The sequence below is a fragment of the Ammospiza nelsoni genome, chromosome 1, assembly GCF_027579445.1.
Source record: "Ammospiza nelsoni isolate bAmmNel1 chromosome 1, bAmmNel1.pri, whole genome shotgun sequence".
Classification (NCBI taxonomy): Eukaryota; Metazoa; Chordata; class Aves; order Passeriformes; family Passerellidae; genus Ammospiza; species Ammospiza nelsoni.
In genome coordinates this window covers 11,674,329-11,692,945 of record NC_080633.1, presented here as the reverse complement: position 1 = coordinate 11,692,945, position 18,617 = coordinate 11,674,329, and the positions used below count along the sequence as shown (strand labels likewise).

Below are 18,617 nucleotides of genomic sequence, written 5' to 3'. Positions count from 1 at the left end.
CTTTCATCTTTTGAGAAGCATTTGTCTTATGCTTATTCACACAGAAACTATGCTGCCATGCTGGTGACACTGCACATGCTAGTGGAGTCAAGCACTGACTGTGCTGAGCCTGTGTGGCAGGCATCTCTTCAGATCTGTTTGCTTCTCCCACCTCACCCCATGCCTGTCCCTGCCTGTCCTCATCCCCATTCTGATCCCTGTCTTTGCCTCTGCTTCCTGCATCTTTGTTTTCTGTAAACCCAGCAGTGACTGAGGCTCTGTCTGCTGGTACAGAAGTGGTTCCACAGCAAGATAACAAAGGAGATAATCATCTAACTGCAACATGGGATGGAGACAAAAGGTCTTTGCAATACTTACTGAAAAATGCTTGATGGAGTTCAGATGTCTGTGCCCTTCATTTCCTCCCTTGCCCAAAGCTGAGCTCACCAAACTCTACCTTGCAACAAACTCCCCATGCCTTCAGTGTGCTGTCAGTGATGTGCTTGGTTTTAAAGCTGGGACAGTTAAACCACTTTAATTATGAGGTTGTCCACTCTTAGTCTTGGTCAGGTGGTCGCTGGATGTGAATTTTAAAAATTATTGTGAAACATGTTAGCAACTTTGAATAGTAATTATGTTGTCCAGAAATTAAACCCTGACATACAGCTCATGGGACAATAGGGCAGCAGAAGACTGGCCTCCACCATTCCTAATGAATTTGTGTTTCAGAGATTCCTGATTCAAACAGGAACAATCACCAGTACATTTTTCACAAGTGAGTTGGGGTGCAGAGTTATCCCTAAGCAATTTGACTTCACTTGATGCACAAAAGGAGAAGTGAGGTATATTTCAGCAGAAGCACATTGGAGGGAGCCAGGATTGGCAAGGGAAAAATCAGTGAGAAAGGCAAGTAAGGGGAAAACTAGCTGAAAATCTGAATGTCCCCAGAGAAAAAAATGCCTACCTGTTGACCTTTGGTTAAATATGTTGTGTGGAAAGACATAACAATGAGCATGAACATTTATTTTCAGACAGTGTGGGAGAGAGGTTTATGGAGCAAAGCAATCTGTAATCAGTCCTTTTTTACTCCTTCCTACATTTCCAAAAGATTTTCCCAATGTCAAACCAGCTATCTATCCTGCCTCTAAAAGAGGCACCTGGCAATTACAGCTCTGCAAAGGTACAGGGTTCCCTTTGTGCCTGTGTGTGAAAGAAGCAAAATATCCACTTTCATCTTTGCATCTAAGTGCATTTGTACTACACACACACACGGGATTTTTCTACAAAGATAGGAAGGCAAGGTCTGTTTTTTCATCATACATTTAGAAGTGAACTCTCACTGCAGGCATGGGGCAAGCAGCTTGCTCTTGGCTTCACACATTTATTTCTCAAGAACCCAAGTGCACTGAGCAAATATGCACATTTTATTACTATTACTACTAGAGAGTGTACTCTGATGGTTGTACATATATATTTGTCCATTTAGCAGCACTACTGCTGGAAGGTAGGTGGAAGCAAAAAAAAAGTCTATTACCAGGAAAGGTAAAAATTTAGTGACACAATTTAGTAAACTGGATGAAGCATGGCATTCAATGCTCAGGAAAACCCCTGATATTCAGGTCCTTATCTAAAGTGTGTCCAAACTATCTGCACTTCTTGAGTCTGCAAAGCTGAACTGGAAATTGGACAAGACAGGCTTTTCTGGTATTGCCTGTTTCTGGCTTGGGCAGATAGCAGATGATAGCATCTCTCTTTACACACTTCTGCAGAGCAGCAGCAGTGCAGGGCTAACCAGGAAGCACAGTGATGTGAAGGAGAGATAATAAAGCCCAGGATTAACTGTGGCAGGCCCTGGATTTTGTTCCCAGTGGAGGTCACGTCCCACGTGCCCCTTTGTGTGAAGAGTGCTGCCACTCTGAGCTCCCAAAATTTCTCTCCTTCCCACCCAGTGCTGGGGTGTCAGATGCTGCTGTGTGTCTTTTTCAGTGCTGCTGCCTCTGCAGAAGATGGGCAATCCATTTGTGTCCTGCAGGATTTCTCCTACATAACCAAGGGAAACAATGGAAAAATAAAAGATTCCACAGACACTAAATCCACCATACCTTGCAAGCTTAACTCCTGCAGCACCTTCCTGTGTCAGGAAGTGTGATCACCTGCCAAAACTGAGATTTTGGTGGCATTTTGCTCGCCATTTGAGGATGCAAACCCCAGTGTGAAATTTGGGAAATACACCCACCCTGATTCACCTGGATGCTGTCTGGCCTAAATAAACCAGAAGAAAAAAAGACAGGATTTGTTCACTCTACCAGGAAAAAAAAAAAAATCAAGAGCTTGAATTTTTTTGCCTTGAATTATTTTCATTTGTAGGTAGGCTCATTTACAAGAACCAAACTGATTCTACAAAACAATGTAAGCAAGCATCTGTACTGAGTAATTAAAGACAAGGTTACAGAATAAATACTGATCTACATTTGCAGGGTATTAATAAATACATTGAGCAAGTGTTGTGTAAAGTATAGCTTTTACTTCAACCACAAAAATGTACATTTCAGGGCTAAGGTGAAGAAAAACATAAATAAAGTTGCCTGGTATTATGAAGAGGGGGAAGGGATGTATGGAGTGTTCATAAATAGCTGAAAGTATCGATCAGTGATGGTGAAATACCAGTGAACTGAGCAGAGCACTTTGAGTTACCTCCTTGTCTTTGATTAGGTTCAAATGTTAAACTTAATCTGTAAACCTTAAAATGGGATTCTGAGCCAACAGTCTTGAAGACCTGAGGTTTCAGAAAACAACCGCTGATTTGATCCAAATGTCAGAACAAAATGCAGAGAAGGACTTCATATTGGATTTGGAAATGAAATTAAAAATCAATGAACACTTTTTAGACATTCTTCTCTCCTTGAATATTAATAAGCAGGTAAGAGGAATAGTAGCATCTGGAGAATTGTCTGTATTAAGACTCTATGTGATCAAAAGCTTTCTTCTAAGTTGAAAAAAAAAATTATATATTACAGGTATTTTTTAATGTGAAAATAAGAAAAGTAGAGGATTTTCTACTTTCTATGTACGATGTTTTGTTTCCTGAAAGAAAAGGCTTTTTGCCTCTGTGTTTCTTTGAGGCAAAACCAACACACTTTTTTTAAAGAAAACAGAGAAGTTTCACCCTATTTCCTACAGGACACTCTCCGCTCTTCCGCGTGGTTCCAAGGACAGCCTTGTTTTACCGACAGCCTTCCTCATTCCCAAGTAAATTGAGTTTTCACTGTTTTCTTGGTCCACTTGGGAGGTGGGCGCTGACACCGGGGATCAGCTGCTGGCGGCGAGGGCTGCATTGTAATGCAGAACAAATGAGGGCTGGATACGCGCCCTCCTCGCATTCAGCCGCCACTGCTGCCACTTACGATTACAAAGGACAAGAGCAGGAGACACTCCAGCAGCGGGGAAGCATGACCTGCGAGCCGCAGCTCATTTCGCACTGCACTTATTCAATACAGCGCTGCCCTATAATTTCCTACAGCATTGTTATCTGTCCGCCGCTTACACACTCACACCTTCATTATGTCCCCGGCTGCCGGCTGCTTGTCACATCTATTGATTGCACCGGGGCTGCAATTTGCATGGATCACTCGGGATTGTCCTCAGCCACACCGGCACCGTGCCTGGGACCGACACCGCAGGGACCGACATCCCTGCCAGGGACCCATATCCCTGCTGGGGACCGACATCCCTGCCAGGGACCCATATCCCTGCTGGGGACCGACACTGCAGGGACCGACATCCCTGCCTGGGACAGACATCACAAAGACCGACATCCCTGCCAGGGACCCATATCCCTGCTGGGGACCGACACCCCTGCCTAGGACTGATATCCCCACCTGGGACAGACATCCCTGCCAGGGACCGAGAGCTCATTTAGGGACCGGCACCTCAAACGGGCTGATCCCACCCGCAGGGATTGGTGTCCCCTGTAGAGCCGGCTGCTCCTGTTAAGGCTGGTTCCCCTGTTGAAGTGTGACACCCTTGGAATGACTTGGAATGTGCGACACCCTTGTGGTGACTGACATTCCTGCTGGCAGCGATGCTCCTGATGGGCACTGATGCCCTTAACGGGCATTGATGCTTCTCAGAGGCGCTGGTACCCCTGGCAGGGACTCTGCCAAGACTCTGCCAGGGGATGATGTCCCTTTCGAGGGGGCAGCAGCCTGCAGGGTCTCACTGAGGGCTCTGGGCAGCTGCACCCGGCTGCTGGCAGCCCCAGGAAGGATCTGGACATCCCCATGGGAAGCTCAATGCACGAGCATCTGAGAGAGACAGTGCTGGCTCTGCAACAAGCACCACGCTTGGGTTCTGTCACTGTGATTGCCTCATGCACAGCCACAAGGAACTGGGCACCCAAATCCTCTGCCAACAGTTTGGCATTCATTTCCACAATTATTGGGCAGGTGTTTTAGCACAGAGGCTTGAGGAAAGACTGAGATACAGGGAACAGAAAAGATTAGATGAATGTCAGTGTTGTCTGTACTGCACTAGGTTTCCTATTTCCCTGTCATACTCAATGAGACTATCAGAGGGTGCAAGTATGTCTGTGAGTCTGAGGGTGTCTCCTGCAGATGCAAGCTGGTATGTCAGCAATCACAGCTGGCACATGCAAGGAAGAGAGCATCCCACAGCTGGGAGTTGTGAACTTGACCTGAAATTGGGATGCTGTGCTCTGAGCAGGTCTGTAGATGTGCAAACCCAACTGAGATGTCAGTATTTAGCTGGGACTAATGAGATAGAATACTTAATCCCATTTGTCTTTAAGTCAGTAGGACAGGTCTGATGTCTTTGGCTGGAGGCAGGACTGGATCTGATATCAGAAGTAGCTGAAGATCTCTGTCTAAAACTATTTAAGTGGTTGCACAAGCAGAAGACAACAAGGTGATCAGATGGGGCTAAGAAAAGCACTAATTGTGTTCCAGGAGGAATATAGTCTCCTAAAAGATTTGGTGAATCATTTGCCCTTTCTCTTCTGCACCTTTGTGTTCCAGGGAGAGGTTTTGTGAGATTTTGGCTGCAGAAGGAAGGAGTCCAAGCTATCTGAATGGTGGTAGCTCAGCGGGATAACAAAATGCTCACATTACTGCAGAGCAGGCAACTACGCAAACCTTTTCAAATCCTCTCCACAAGTAGAGTGCAGATAAAAGCAGGCAGCAAAATGTTTCTGAAATTATCTGTGATGGAGTAAAATCATGCATCATTTCATGAGGGATGCTGAATCAATGCTTATTACTTACAAGTAAGGTGTTTAAATCTTTCAATGGGTATGGGAAGAAAAGAAAGGGAAGGGAGTGTCTGAGATGAGCACAGTAAATTGTACCATGAATTTAAAATAAATCCATCCTAATTTTTCTTATTTTAAATTGTAACATATATATTTCTGATCATTCTCTATCCTTTCCTTTCAGTTTATGACATTGTTTAATGTACTGATCCATTTGCTTCATTTTGTCCTTTTCTCTTGCTGTCACACACAGCATTTTAAAGAAACTACACCAGTGCATATGAAAGTCATAGCTTGCAAGAAAACAATCTGATCCCACTAAAATATTTGTAAATGAGAATTTTGTCTTTGTTTTCTGGGTGAGAAAAAACAAGTTTCCATTCCTAAAGAACAAGAATTATCACAGCAAGTTTTGAGAATTAGTTCTGAAAAAAGGCAATCATGCCTCAGCTTGGGGTTAATGATTTCAAACTTTCAACATTAATAAATAACAACTCTCAGTTCAGAAATTTTCAGTATCTATGGTAATGCAAAGCATTATAATTTTATTTATTATTGCATCAAAATAGATGAAACTAAACTACAGCTTCCTACACACAGCTGAGTCTGGAGCTGTTGTTATGGTTGGATTTTTTGGAGTTCTGTACTTCTATTCCCAGTTGGAAGGTCAGGAGAATCATAATACACCCAGACATTTACCTTTCACCACTCCTGCAGGAAAGAACACAGTGTCACTTTAAAAATTTACAGCTGAGGTCAAGGCCACAGGAATCAAACAAGCCCACACAGGCAGGGGCTGGTGAGGAGGGGTCATCCCTGTGTCAGCAGGACCGCAAAGTGCAGGTGGCAGAGGCAGGGCAAGCTGCTCACCTCTGCTTTGAGACCCCACACAGACCATGCTGTGCATGGTGGCCTGAATTTTGATAGTCACTAATATTTGCATTTTTAAAAGGAATCTGAAAATAGCTAACTTGTGACATGATTGGGAAACGTGCTGTGGTGTGTGTGGGCTTCTCTGACAACAGCAGAGTTCAGTCTGATACAAACCAGGGCACCATTTCCACCTTTCTGCATGGGCAGAGTCACTTCCACAGATGAAGAGAGAAAAAGGAAGAATCCTGTAAAACTTCCTAAAGACCTTAGGGGCCATGTTTTCTATCCAAATTGTCCTCTGAGTTCAAGGAAACTACACTCCCAGCTTTCTGCCTCAGTATGATTAAGGAGGCATCCTGTGCAACAAACACCAGTCTAAATTATGATTTTTCAATATTTTTAGTATTTTTCCAGAACTTTTTATGTGACTTGTTTAAATCCAAGAACAATGGTGAAGATAAAAGAGCAAGAAAGCTTTCTTGTGCTATTTCAGTATTTGCTGAACTAATAATTCAATGTCATCTATGATGATGTAGTAAGTCAGCAAACGTGAAATATCTCTAGGGAGCTCTTTGTTCTGCTATTTTTTTTTCCTACCCAGTGCTTCTGGTTGTCAACATAAAAACATAAAATAAATTTTCAGATTCTAAATAAGGCATCTTACATATGATCCTAATACTTCTTTCTGGAAAAAAAAAAAAAAAAAAAAAAAGAAACAGTCAAGCACTGAGGGATAATTTTCTTTAACTGTTTCCCCTTTGATAAGATATAATGGGAATTGAGCATGTGAAAAGGATGTTTATTAAACTGATTCTATAAATGGAAATGTATATTTTAAGCCCTATGATTCAGGAGAATACTTTGTACTTTATATTGGTGTCATTTCAGTCTTACTCTCCTTTGTCCCATTAAAAAAATCTAGGGAGAAAAAAGTCACAGCCCTAAAATTTTACCTATTTTTTAAGGGAAAGTCTACTTTTCCCAATTTTGGTTAGTTTTAGATTCAGAGATACACTGTAAAATCCCACGTTGCCATAGCTGCACTCAGTGAAGCTATCCAATTTGCTTGTGTTTAAATAAGAAACCAGTTTCCAAAATAAAGTTGATACCAATGTCTGAAGGCCTGTCTATCTCCAGTTGTGTGCCAAGAAGTGCAGGGTGACAAGACTTTTTCACTTAGGTCTTCAACTGACTCAAATGTAAAGAATAAATGGGAACAATCCAGGCTTAGGTCTCCAGTCTTATGGTTAAATGACAGATCTAAAACTGTATTCCCACTGAATCTCTCCCTACCACTAAGCATGGCAGAGTTCACATCTGCAAATTTTATTCCAAAACTGTCCAGCAGTAAAGAGAAGTTCATTATTTTAAAATAACTCTTGTCAGTTTGGCTGAGGTTTTATTTGATACAGCACTTGTGCTTCAGTGCCTGCCTGTCATTGTCATCCTGTAAAACTGATCTTCACTGGTATGATACACAGAAATTAATGCCTGAATGTAGATTCAGTGAGCAAAACGAAGGGAAGAAGTATTTGGACAGGGGGCTGAGACAAATCTGAAGGGCTCCATAGCTACTACTGATTAACATGGTAAATGCAGAGTCACCAAGTCACTCTGGAGGAAATTGTAATTAAGTACAATGACTTTATCTATTTCTTATCTAAAGGAAGGGTTCAGGATTCACCACTGAGATGGACACACTGGGGTCTAACAGGTTTACCCAAGATCTTAAAATAATGTCTTTGACTTGCATCTGTATGATAGGCTTGAAACTTTTGGTCATATGAATCATCCAGAGACATCAGGCGGCTCTTTGGCACTTCTAGGGTAAGGGAGACACACGGGTTAATTAGTGTTCTCTCTGTGTTTTTTGATACCCCTGCTTCTCCCGATGCATGTTTTGGATCTGCCATCTCTCTTTGCTGCTGCTCATTTTCCTGAGCTCGGGACATCATTCCCCTCCAGGACCTACATGCAAGCACCTCTAGGTATCTCTCTTTTCTGCAGATAGAGGCTTCAGCACTGCTACTTTCCTGATGCCTATCTGAGGACAAGGAAGGAAAATCAGTTGTAGTTCAGGAGAAAAAAATTAAGGGGAAATTGATTTAGGAGGTAGAGGATAAACCTGTAATCGTATTGACTGCATTGCATTCTACCTTTCCCTCTCTCGTGATAATTGAAGGAGTTTATTTTTTAATTCAGTAACTGCTATTGTTTTTTCAGTGGTGCTGATGGGTATTTATTTAACTCTGTGATGGCAGTCATAGCTCCAGGACATTTCCTTATCCACATTATAATATCATCTAGACATCCCAATAGTTGGGGATCCATATTTGTAGGAGCTGCATCCAGACACAAGATAAAGACAGTATTTACCTCAATAGTTCACTGACAACCAATGAAACAAAAATTCTGGGGAGCAATATGGCTTGCTGTCATCTTGTCCAACTTAAGTACTTAGGTCAGGCCTTTCTGTGTGAGTTAAGACCTGACATCAGACCAACAGCATCCAGACCCTGTACTTATTCCATAGCATAGTCTGGTAGAGTAGGAAAGTCTACATGAGCAGTCACCAAGGGATGCCCATCTGCATTTTACCAGTTACACATTATAGTTTAGAACCATCTGTAGGATGAAAAAGGACCAAGCAGCTGCTGGGTGCAGCCATCAGGAGAAACCAGAGTCAGAACTTAGAACTAGATTTAAATCACTCTACATCAATTTGCTATCATAGAGGAAATAAAATGCAAAAAAGTTTTTTAAAAAATATGAAGCAGCCTTCAGGTTATTTGCATTTCTCTACCTGCAGTAGGTATCCTCTGTGACTCCTGAATGGCCACACTGCACACAGCAAACAACCTTCCCCAGGAAAACCATTGTATCAGATGTTTATGAGAGGGTTATCCAAGGATAAATAAGAATGTTTATGAACTTCTCTATAGAGTTTGTAAGTTATTTATTTCCAAAATAATATTTTCTTTATTTTCTCAATGACCTTACTCTGCTGTCTGTCATAGGTTGCTCAGCAGGGGCTGTAGGGCCTTACAACTACCAGAAATTTGTAGCTGTCTGTTGCTACTGTTGGCCAGCTGTTGGAAAACATATGGATCTACAGCAGCCTTCTTGTATTTCCATACACTTTACTGCATTTACGTTCTAAACTGTTGTCTTCAGCTTTACAGTAATTATATATCACATAAATCTCAATGCCTTTTGAAAAGTATGTTTAAAAATAAGTTGACAGAAAATTGCAGTGAAACTCCTTTTGTAAAGTGATTGGATATCACAGAAACTTGATGAATCTGGTAGGGGATTAACCTGTTAGCCAGAGGTAAATGCAATTCAATAGACTTTTCCTTTACTGACTATTATTACACCTTATCCTCGTCCACTGTCTGTAACAAGGTCAGTGACTGCTGCTGGAGGTCTCCAGGAAAAGGCTGTAACACTAAACATATGTCAGCCTGCAAATGTAAACTTTAGTCAAATTATACTTCCATAATAACTTCTTTAAGCTGTAGCACACTACATTACTGAAATAATAGCAATAACTATGCTGTAGCATTTTTCAGTACTGCCTTAATTCTCTACAGGGCAGCTACCTCAAGATTACTCTATAAAACATTTTTAGAGGCCCAGAGAAGTTGGTTAAGGTTTATCATGACACAGGCTTGCAGCATTCATTTTAGGAGATGGTAGCCTTTCATCAAAAATTCTGCAAGTCTTTGTGATCCACATGGCTGCTATAGGGAGAATTTATTCATCATTTAATTTTTGGAAGTTTTCCAAACTGAAAAGATTAGGGTGAAACATATATTGTGTGCAAGCAGCCCATGGTCATTTCAGCTTTCCTTAATCCCCTGACATAAGTATTTGCATCTGTATTTTACTGATGAAAAAGCTGTCAGCACAGAGAAATGAACTTTTTGGGCAATTCTCTTCTCAGGTGCCCGATTTCCCAGCCTGTGCCAACTCCATGATGAGGGGGATGCTGTGGTTCAACCCCTTGGGAATTCCTTGCAGCCAAGGCATTGGGTGGGCTGGGGACACTGCACCCCTGCCACACCAAGGGCTGATGAAATGTCCCACTCCTCTGTCCCAGGGTGTTCTGCACAGCCACATGGCAGCATGAGGGGCTTTCCCCCAGCAGCCTCTTTGCCTTTAAGGTTTTATTCAAAGGATGTAGAAGACAAAAATGTCTTTTTTCAGTATTTCAATATCAGAGAATTACTATTTCAAAAGAATAACAGTAATAAGAATTATAATAAATTATTAATAATAAATTACTGGTAATAAAAAATTAACAATAATCTGTTACAACTTGAAGTATTTCCAAGTGGTTGAAGAAAGCGGATTGGGATACTGGCACAGAAAGAAAACTGTACAATGGGGGCCTTACAGAAGGCCTGTGAACAAATTAATGTCATATGAACAAACTGTCTATGACCAGTCTGGGCTGGGATTAAAACATATGATGAGAGAATGAGGTTTCAGACATCTCTGCTTTTGGGACATTTTCATTCCACATTTTGGTTTAGTTTATTACAAACACAGAAAACACTATTAAAATCAAAACTGTTTCTGGTAATGAGCTGTACCTCTACTCCCCTGAAGAGTCAGAGCTGCTGAATTATGTCCTAGTATGCCCATACAAGCATCCTTCAGAAAGTTTTGTTTTATCTCCAGTGACTGCTGCTGGTTTGTGTGGCATATACAGGCTTAATATTTACAACAATTTGCAGTCTTTGACACCTAGGTATTTTCCCCACTAAAGAGACTATTTTCTGAGCAGCTTTGAAATGTTAACCTCATGCTCATCAGGGAGTTGGACATCACCTATTGTTGGCATGTTGCACTAAAGCCCCATCAGACCAGACATGGGGTTTGGAGAAATGAGGGGGATAGGGGAAGCTTCTGTGGGAGATGAAACTTGGCTGCTGTGGCTTTCCCATAGCAGAGAACACAGAATCCCAGATCCCTTCAGTTCTGTTGCTGTTTAGTGAGGGTGCAAATCCTTTTAGCACTGCCTTAACCTCCAGCTATGCAATACCACAGTGCTACCCAGCCCGGGATATTTCATGTGCAAGAATATGCAAAGCAGACAGGAGGACCTGTCTGCAGCGAGGTATTTTTCTGACAAACTTGATACACTGAATATGGATCCCTACCCTCATTGCTTCATCACCACCCTGTGATGTTTGGCCCCAAAGCTAAAGTGGTTTTTTGCTGCAAATAACCACACTGACAGCTCCTTGTAAGTAGGGCAAGAGTGGATTAGTGCAGGCATTTTGCGGCAGAAGGCTCTGGAGTCTCACCTGCACAGCCACACGATTGCATTCTTGTCCTGCTTTAACGCCCTTGAGCATCTTTTATCTTCCAAATTCTAAGGGCTTTCTTTTTTCCTCTACCTACACAGGCAGGAGGAAGCAAAATCAAACAAAAACGGGATGGAGAGGAGGGGTAAAAAATAGATGGTGGCTACTGCATCCCTGTGCCCTCTCAGGAGCCTACAGGGCAGGTCTGCTCCCAGGCAGTAAATTGCAAACATTTCTACCATGGCCTGCTCTTGCAGTGTACATAGCTCCTCAGGAAAGGGACAGGGCAGCTGCAAACTGTGCAATAAGGCAACCAGATGGCCTCTTCTTCCAAGGTTTGTGCATATTCTGGGAAGTGCAGAGTCTGGAGCATGCCTCTCCCACTTGCTGTGCTGTTCAGCAGGACCCTTTTGCTCTGAGAGAAGCATCCCCTGCAAATACTGCAACACTTGTGCAGGGCATTCCCTGAGACATCTTAGATGCTCAGCATCGTTTTACATATTTATATTTCTGTATGTTCAATATAGCATTTAAATTGTTTCACCTGCAATTTTTTTATTATCATATCACTGAAAATCAAGCTACTCTAAATTTTAAAAAACAGAAGGATAAGGAAAAAAGTTGATCTCATATTTATTCTATTTCATCTAAATATGTTTGTACAGAAAAAGTACTGGCCACCCATAATACACATGGACCTAGTATTCAGATTTGTAGAACTTTCTCAAAGATTTTTTCCCTAAAGTTGCTCATTTGAAGTCCTTAGCTGAAATGAGGGTGGACTGCTTTTTCCCTTCATCCATTTTAATTTTTTTCCTTTTCTGATGATTACTAACTCTACACTATATTGCTTAGGCACGGAAATTTAAATGGTAATGCATAATTAAGGTGTGCAACCTGCCATCCAGTTTCACACACTCTTTCCCTGTCATACTCTCATAGTCACCATCAGTCTCCCAGTTAATAAACTATTTGGACTGCCCTGAACCTGAGTGAAGTGAATTGTCACAAATCCAGCACAGCTTGGACTTCTTGCTTGGGTACCTCAAGCACTGAGAGAGACCTGTCTATCTCACAAGAACAGGACAGGGGTTTTTGATGTGCTGGCTGGGATCAGTGGGTTCATGAGAGGAGTCGCAGCTCCCAGACAGCACGGGGAAGAGGCATTTACACCAGGACATGCATCCTAAACTCTCCTACATGGCTGACTCACCTAGGCCTGGATAGGTGACTGTGCATTGGTATGATGTGCACTTCTTCACAGGCTGTAAGTCAAGGTGTGTGAAGTTATGCCTTTAAAACAATCTGAATTAATTCAGTTTGAAGATAACAAAGAACAGTCTGAATTACTTCATTTTGAAAGTAATAATCCTAACCTCCACAGGTTGTTGGCCCATGAAGATGAAAAAATCCTGAGATGCTTTACTCAACAAAACAGAACATGGAACACCACCAACAATCATTACCAGGGCACTGAGGGACAGCCATAGCTTCTGTGGCATGATAAAACTGTCAAGTGCATTGGCTAATGGTAGACATAAGCACATAACTGAGAGAGATAGTGTTATTTTATAATTTAGCTTTTTCCCACCTCATTGATACTGGTTTTGTATTTCCTAGTTTGAGTTTATGTCACTTTACCAAAGTGCTTGAAAACATGTACATGTTTTTCTGAGCAGAGACACAGACCCAGTCGAGTGGGACTGATAATCTTGCATTCAAGTTAAAAAAGGCTGTTGAAATAGGGCACTTCACTGGGTGGAAAAGCCAACTCCTTCCATTATGGGGAACAAGAGGAATAAGCACGGCACATTTAAGGAATTTTACTGACCTTGTAGCTGGACAGTATAAAAACATGACTCCTTTCACACTTTCTTGAGGCCAAGGGGAAACTTTTCAGCTGCATGACTTCAGCTGTCTTCCTGCCTTCCCCAGTCCTGAAACCAGCCTAGGAGGGAGCTATACCACCAGTATAGATGTGCCATTGCTAATGTTGCCTGGCTGATACTTTCTTAGAACTGTGCCTAGAAATCAAAAGCAGTTCCTGAATCTGTTAGCACTGAATAGCAGTCTCTGAGAATTGGTGGCTTTTCACCTTGGCTTGGTAGCATGACTTCTCTAGGGACTGGCAACACCAGTCTGTCTTCTTAACATGTTAGATTCCAGCAATTTTGAGAGTATGCTAACAAAATATTATCAGAAATAAAGCCTTCAGAAAATCTAATGAGCTGAGCCTGAAGCCACTCCTAAAAATGAATTAATGTCCCAGGATGCTCATTTTCCTTTTAATTGGATCTGGCTTCCTTTTTAGATCCATGATGGAGAGAACACAGATTGGTACTGAAATACAGAATACACTTTTCTAAACCTGGCTTCTAAACTAAGTGACTTAAATACCAGACTGGTCAGAACTTTGATGTACAGTTGAACACGAAGTTGTGTTTTGCTGCAGCAGTCACTATTTCACATACAAGTTCTTGCCACACTAATAGATGAGAGTCAGCTGTGGTCAGAACAACAGAAATCAGAAGGAAAAGGGGAGGAAGGTTAAAGGCTGAAACTGAAAATAAAAAATACTGATTGCCTCTCTGTTTCCCTGAAGACAAGTTTTTATCCCTGAAATAGACAGAAGCACTTTAAAGAGATGTTTACTTAAGCTATGTACAGTTTGGGTGATGTGTATATTGTAAAAAAACTCTGCCAGCAACCTGTAAAAACTAGGCAAGTAAGAACCTACTTTCATGCAGAGCTTCCTGAACTATATCTGACATTCAAGCAATGCAGGTCTGGATTCTCAGGCTCTCTTTCTTTAGCAGTTGAGATGGGAGGGCAGTTCCCCCTGAGCCACACAGCTGCAAGCGAGGGCACATAGGGCCTTCTTACCATATGTGACCTGCTTCGTGGGGCACGGAGGGTCCAGGGGGTGACATCATCTTGGCACACCTGAGTTATCCATATCCAGGTTTAAGTGAGCACCTTTAGGGACTTTTATGGAAGTGGTTTTGTTTATTTTATTTGAAAATCTGTAACATGCAGCTCTGCCTTATCCAAAAATTACAGAGAGAGGCCTATATACGAGCCAAACACAGAGGGTTTCTAATAGCTGGGAGGGTTGCAGTGGAAGTGGTTAGCAGCAGGAGCCAGGTAACCTACATTCCAACAAGAGGAAGTTTTAGATTTAAAGGAGTTCTGATAAACAAGAGTTTGCTGTGCTCCTTCAGCCAACTGCAAATGCAGTAGGCACTAATGATGACATTCATTATTTAACATAATTTTTCTAGATATTCTTCCATTTTCCAGTCACCACCTAAGGTTTCCAGATATGTGTTTTTAATCGAGATAATATGTAAGGACAACAGAGCATAGAAGCTGTAAGTCTCTCGTAACTTACAGCAGTATCTTATCTGTTGTGTCCCCTGGCTTTTTGTAACGAACATGTAACGCTTTGTAGTCAAGCTTTTCAGAGGATTGCTGTTGTCATCTTTCCTCTCTGTAAAAGCCCCTCTGCTCCCGACACTTTAATTGCACAGTTGCCGAAATGAGGCACTGCAGAGTGTTAATGTGTGAGTCTGAGCGACAACACACTCCTCTTTTCACAGAGCTTTTGCCCTTGATCGTGAATGTAACAGAGCACGTACCTTAAAAATAACTGGAGATTCAAGGGGAATCGCTACACTTATCCTCTTGCATAAGGTTTGTTGACACAGGGATCCTTCAACAGTAACTCATATTCTTTCACTGGGAATAATAAGCATCGCAATTAGTGAACTAGTTAATAACTGCGTGGTTGGGGAGGATAGCAGAGGCATTTCTGTGTATGTGGAAGCGGAGTGTTCAGTGTCCACATGGTCTAAAGCAGACAAAAAAAAAAAAAAAAAAAAAAAAGGCTTGAAATCCTCCCTGCAGCCTCCCTTCTTGCGAGCTGCCCCTCCGGCTCCTCCAAGACGAGGCGGCAGGATGCTTTTATTCCCTACGGGGCCATTCTCCCTGGCTCTCTCCCGGGAGCCGGGCACAGCCGGCAGCCCCGGGGGAGCGGAGTTTGGGGGCGAGGGCTGGCGGAGCTGATGTCAGCGCCGGGCGGCGGGAGCGATTGGGCTGCGGGAGACTTTGCAGCAGCAAATCCGCCCCCCTCGCCCCCCCCCACCCCCGCACCGTCGGCTTCAAAGCGGCCGGTGCCCGGCAACTCGCAGAGGTGCAAAAAGTGGGCGCGGGGCCGGCAGAGCCGCGGCGGCGCCCCCGGGCATCGCCCCGGCCGGGCCCGGCACGTCGGGGCGGAGGCGCGACCCCAGCGCGGCGGCAGCGCCGAGCGGAGCCCGGGCACAGCCCCGGCACAGCCCGCCGGCCCGACCCGCCGCCCTATAAAAGCCGCCTCCAGAGCGAGGAGCAACTCCGCGGGAGGAGAGCACGGTGGCGCGGTGCTGCTCGCTGAGGTACCGGCATGACATCCGTCCTGGGCAGCGGCAGGGCGTCGGGAGGGCCGAGCGGGCAGCTGAGATGCAAGTCCAAGAGGAGAAGGAGGAGGAGATCAAAGAGGAAAGGTAAGAGAGATGCAATTTTCTTGTTGCTTTCTTTTCCCGCTCTGTCCGCCTGCCATCTGCACAGCCCCGGCTGCTCGCAGCTCTATTGTCAGCGCTCGCCGGCGCCAGCCCTGCGCTGCCCCGACGGCCGCGGCGGGCCGGGCGGTGCCGGGCTCGGGGCCAGCCGGGAAGGGCAGCGGCCGCCCCGGCCCCACCGCCGGGCACAGCTCCCCGCCGTCCCTGCCTTGTGCCGGCCCAAGGCTGAACCACGGGGTGCGGCGTGGGGCTCGGCAGGCCCCGTCCGGGGCAGTGCGGGGCTGGTGCGGCGGGGCCGTCCCGGGGCTCCGGCTTGGCCCGGCCCGGCGCGGTGCCCGCCGCTCCCGCCGCGGCCCGGAGCCCGCCCGAGCCCGCGGGCAGCAGGTGCCGCTGCCCGGAGCGCGGAGCGGAGCCCCCCGGGGCTGTCGCGCCCTCCAAAGTACCGCTTCTCTCCTTTTCTAGACGAGGTCCGCCAAGTTTTTGTGTCTCGGTGCTCTTCCCCGTCCGTAAGCGAGCCTCGGGTAGGAAGGCGCTAATTGCCGTGAGCAGGAAAAGTGAAGCTACAGGATGTCATTGCGAACAGGGAATATGCCCTAGATAGCAGCTCTTCGCAAGCCTGTCTTGCTTTCTCCTGTAGAGGGGATGACACACTACCGCTTGATTTTTGATGTTTTGCCTGAAAAAGACGAAGTTAACCGACTGTGAGCGCTTTAAAGTAAAATAAACTGATACGAGGAGCAGAGTGCCAGAGATGCCCAGCTGCAAGGCATTCAACTGCGGAGATGCGAAGTCCGAGTGTTTATTCAAGCAGTAAATATAATCTAACATGTAATTATGATCTCTGTGTGGTACTCAGGCAAGTTTTACTCAGCTAGTACTCAAGCTGATGCTTTGGATATACTGTTTCTCCTTCAGATTCTAGAGAACCTAATTTATAGGTGCCATTAGCTAAGTGTCTCTTAATTATTGATTACGTTGAAGTTAGTAAGTGCAGTATTTGATAACTTCTTAGGAAGATGTCGAAAGCAGCTGTTAAAACCGGGCCAAATACTAAATGCAAGGCTGTGGCATTCGATTGTCATTTGTCACTATTTTTACTTTCATCTGTTGACTCTGTATTCAAAATCATAGTAACAAATAGTGAGCTGCACACAAATAGGAACAACAGACATGCAGATATATCAGGACTTCAAGTAGCTGTGCAACTTCAACTTGTTACTCTGGGTTTTTAGTAGCTTATAACACCTGGTGAGAAAGGCTGCCTTTTACTTGGCATTACAGAATAAATTTTAAAACTCTCAGACAGGAGCGCCTGCATACTCAGTACCCTTTACATTTCCCTGTAATCAAGTTGTGTTCTGCAGACTTTTTTATTCTGATTTGTTCTAGAAAAACTGTTTTTCTACAGAATTGCAAACTTAGCTTAGCTTTAGTGACCTGTACTTGGCCAGGAGAAAAGAATAAACCATTAATCTATACAGTGAAGAAAAGGTACTTAGTTTAATTTTGTTTTTAAGAGCAGACGAAAGTTAGGGTCTTTCAATAAGACTTTTCTGATGCGTCCTTTTTGCTTTGTTTTGCCAAAACACGGTGGAAGTTGAATGTGTTAAAACAAACCAACATGAAAACTTGCTCAACAATAACTTGGTAGCTGACAGCTATTTGCAGAATGCACAGCTGGAGGTGGATCGCATTCTAGAAAGTGCTTAACTGGCCAACATCAATAGGATGTGCACTTGAAGTGTTAATTTTTATGCTTTCAAATGTGCTATTTGTAACCACTTTTCAGATAATGTAGGTGGTTAGTATACTAATTACAGATTCGTGTGCATATGATTTTGGTTTTCCTTTCTTTGTAATCACAGTATACATTCAAAAAAATACACATTCCTATAAAATCATGCTGGCCAAAAAATTTCTGTAACTTGAAGCATGCCCTGTATAAGATCCTGTTTGGATTTTACTATTATGATATTTTATTTTTATTTAGTGACCATCTTTTTTTTCTTTTATTTTTATGGTATCTCATAAGGAGGTGTTGCTTCACAAACAGACTATTCAGGGAACTAGTCAAAATGTTTATTAGGCTATTAAATTACTATTTTTTAAATGAGAATTATTGTCGGCTCCACTGTTTTGCAGGTTTGATCTGTTTAACAGAGAAAGTCTTTGCAGAGAGTTAGACCAAAGACACTTGCTTTGAACTATTCTCCAGCACATATCTTGTTGTTTATAGCAGGAATACTTTTAGTAGCCACTTTAAAGTGTGTAACTACACACATAGGTTTACACATCTGTACGCAGGGATACCTAGGAACACGAGGAGGCAAAAAAATTCATTATAGTCTTAAATTTAAATTGAGTATTAGACAAAGTAAGGAAATGAATTTATCTGTTTACACATCCCCAGTCCTTAAGGAAATGGACTCAACAAATTATTTATACAACTTACTATATTTTATTACACATGTTACATAGAACTGTAAAACCAGGTTGAGACATTGCCTAATAGAATATCTAGGAATGTACAGCAGCAGAAACAGTTATTATTTGTTATTTAGCAGTGTTGCTTATCTCTTCTGTTTTACTTTCCATGTTTTCAGTCATCTTTTTGCTCTGGTTAGTGTGAAT

At 43.2% G+C, this 18,617-nt stretch overlaps 1 protein-coding gene across 1 annotated transcript in view; it reads left to right on the top strand.

Annotated features, from left to right (window-relative positions):
- The first annotated feature begins 15,757 nt into the window (after nucleotides 1–15,757).
- ADARB2 (adenosine deaminase RNA specific B2 (inactive)) overlaps nucleotides 15,758–18,617 on the top strand; it is a 306,224-nt gene continuing 303,364 nt past the window's right edge. Inside the window, exon 1 of the mRNA XM_059487045.1 lies at nucleotides 15,758–15,971. Within this exon, the coding sequence (XP_059343028.1) occupies nucleotides 15,872–15,971 (100 nt within the window). The 5' untranslated portion in view covers nucleotides 15,758–15,871. The remainder of the gene's footprint in view (nucleotides 15,972–18,617) is intronic.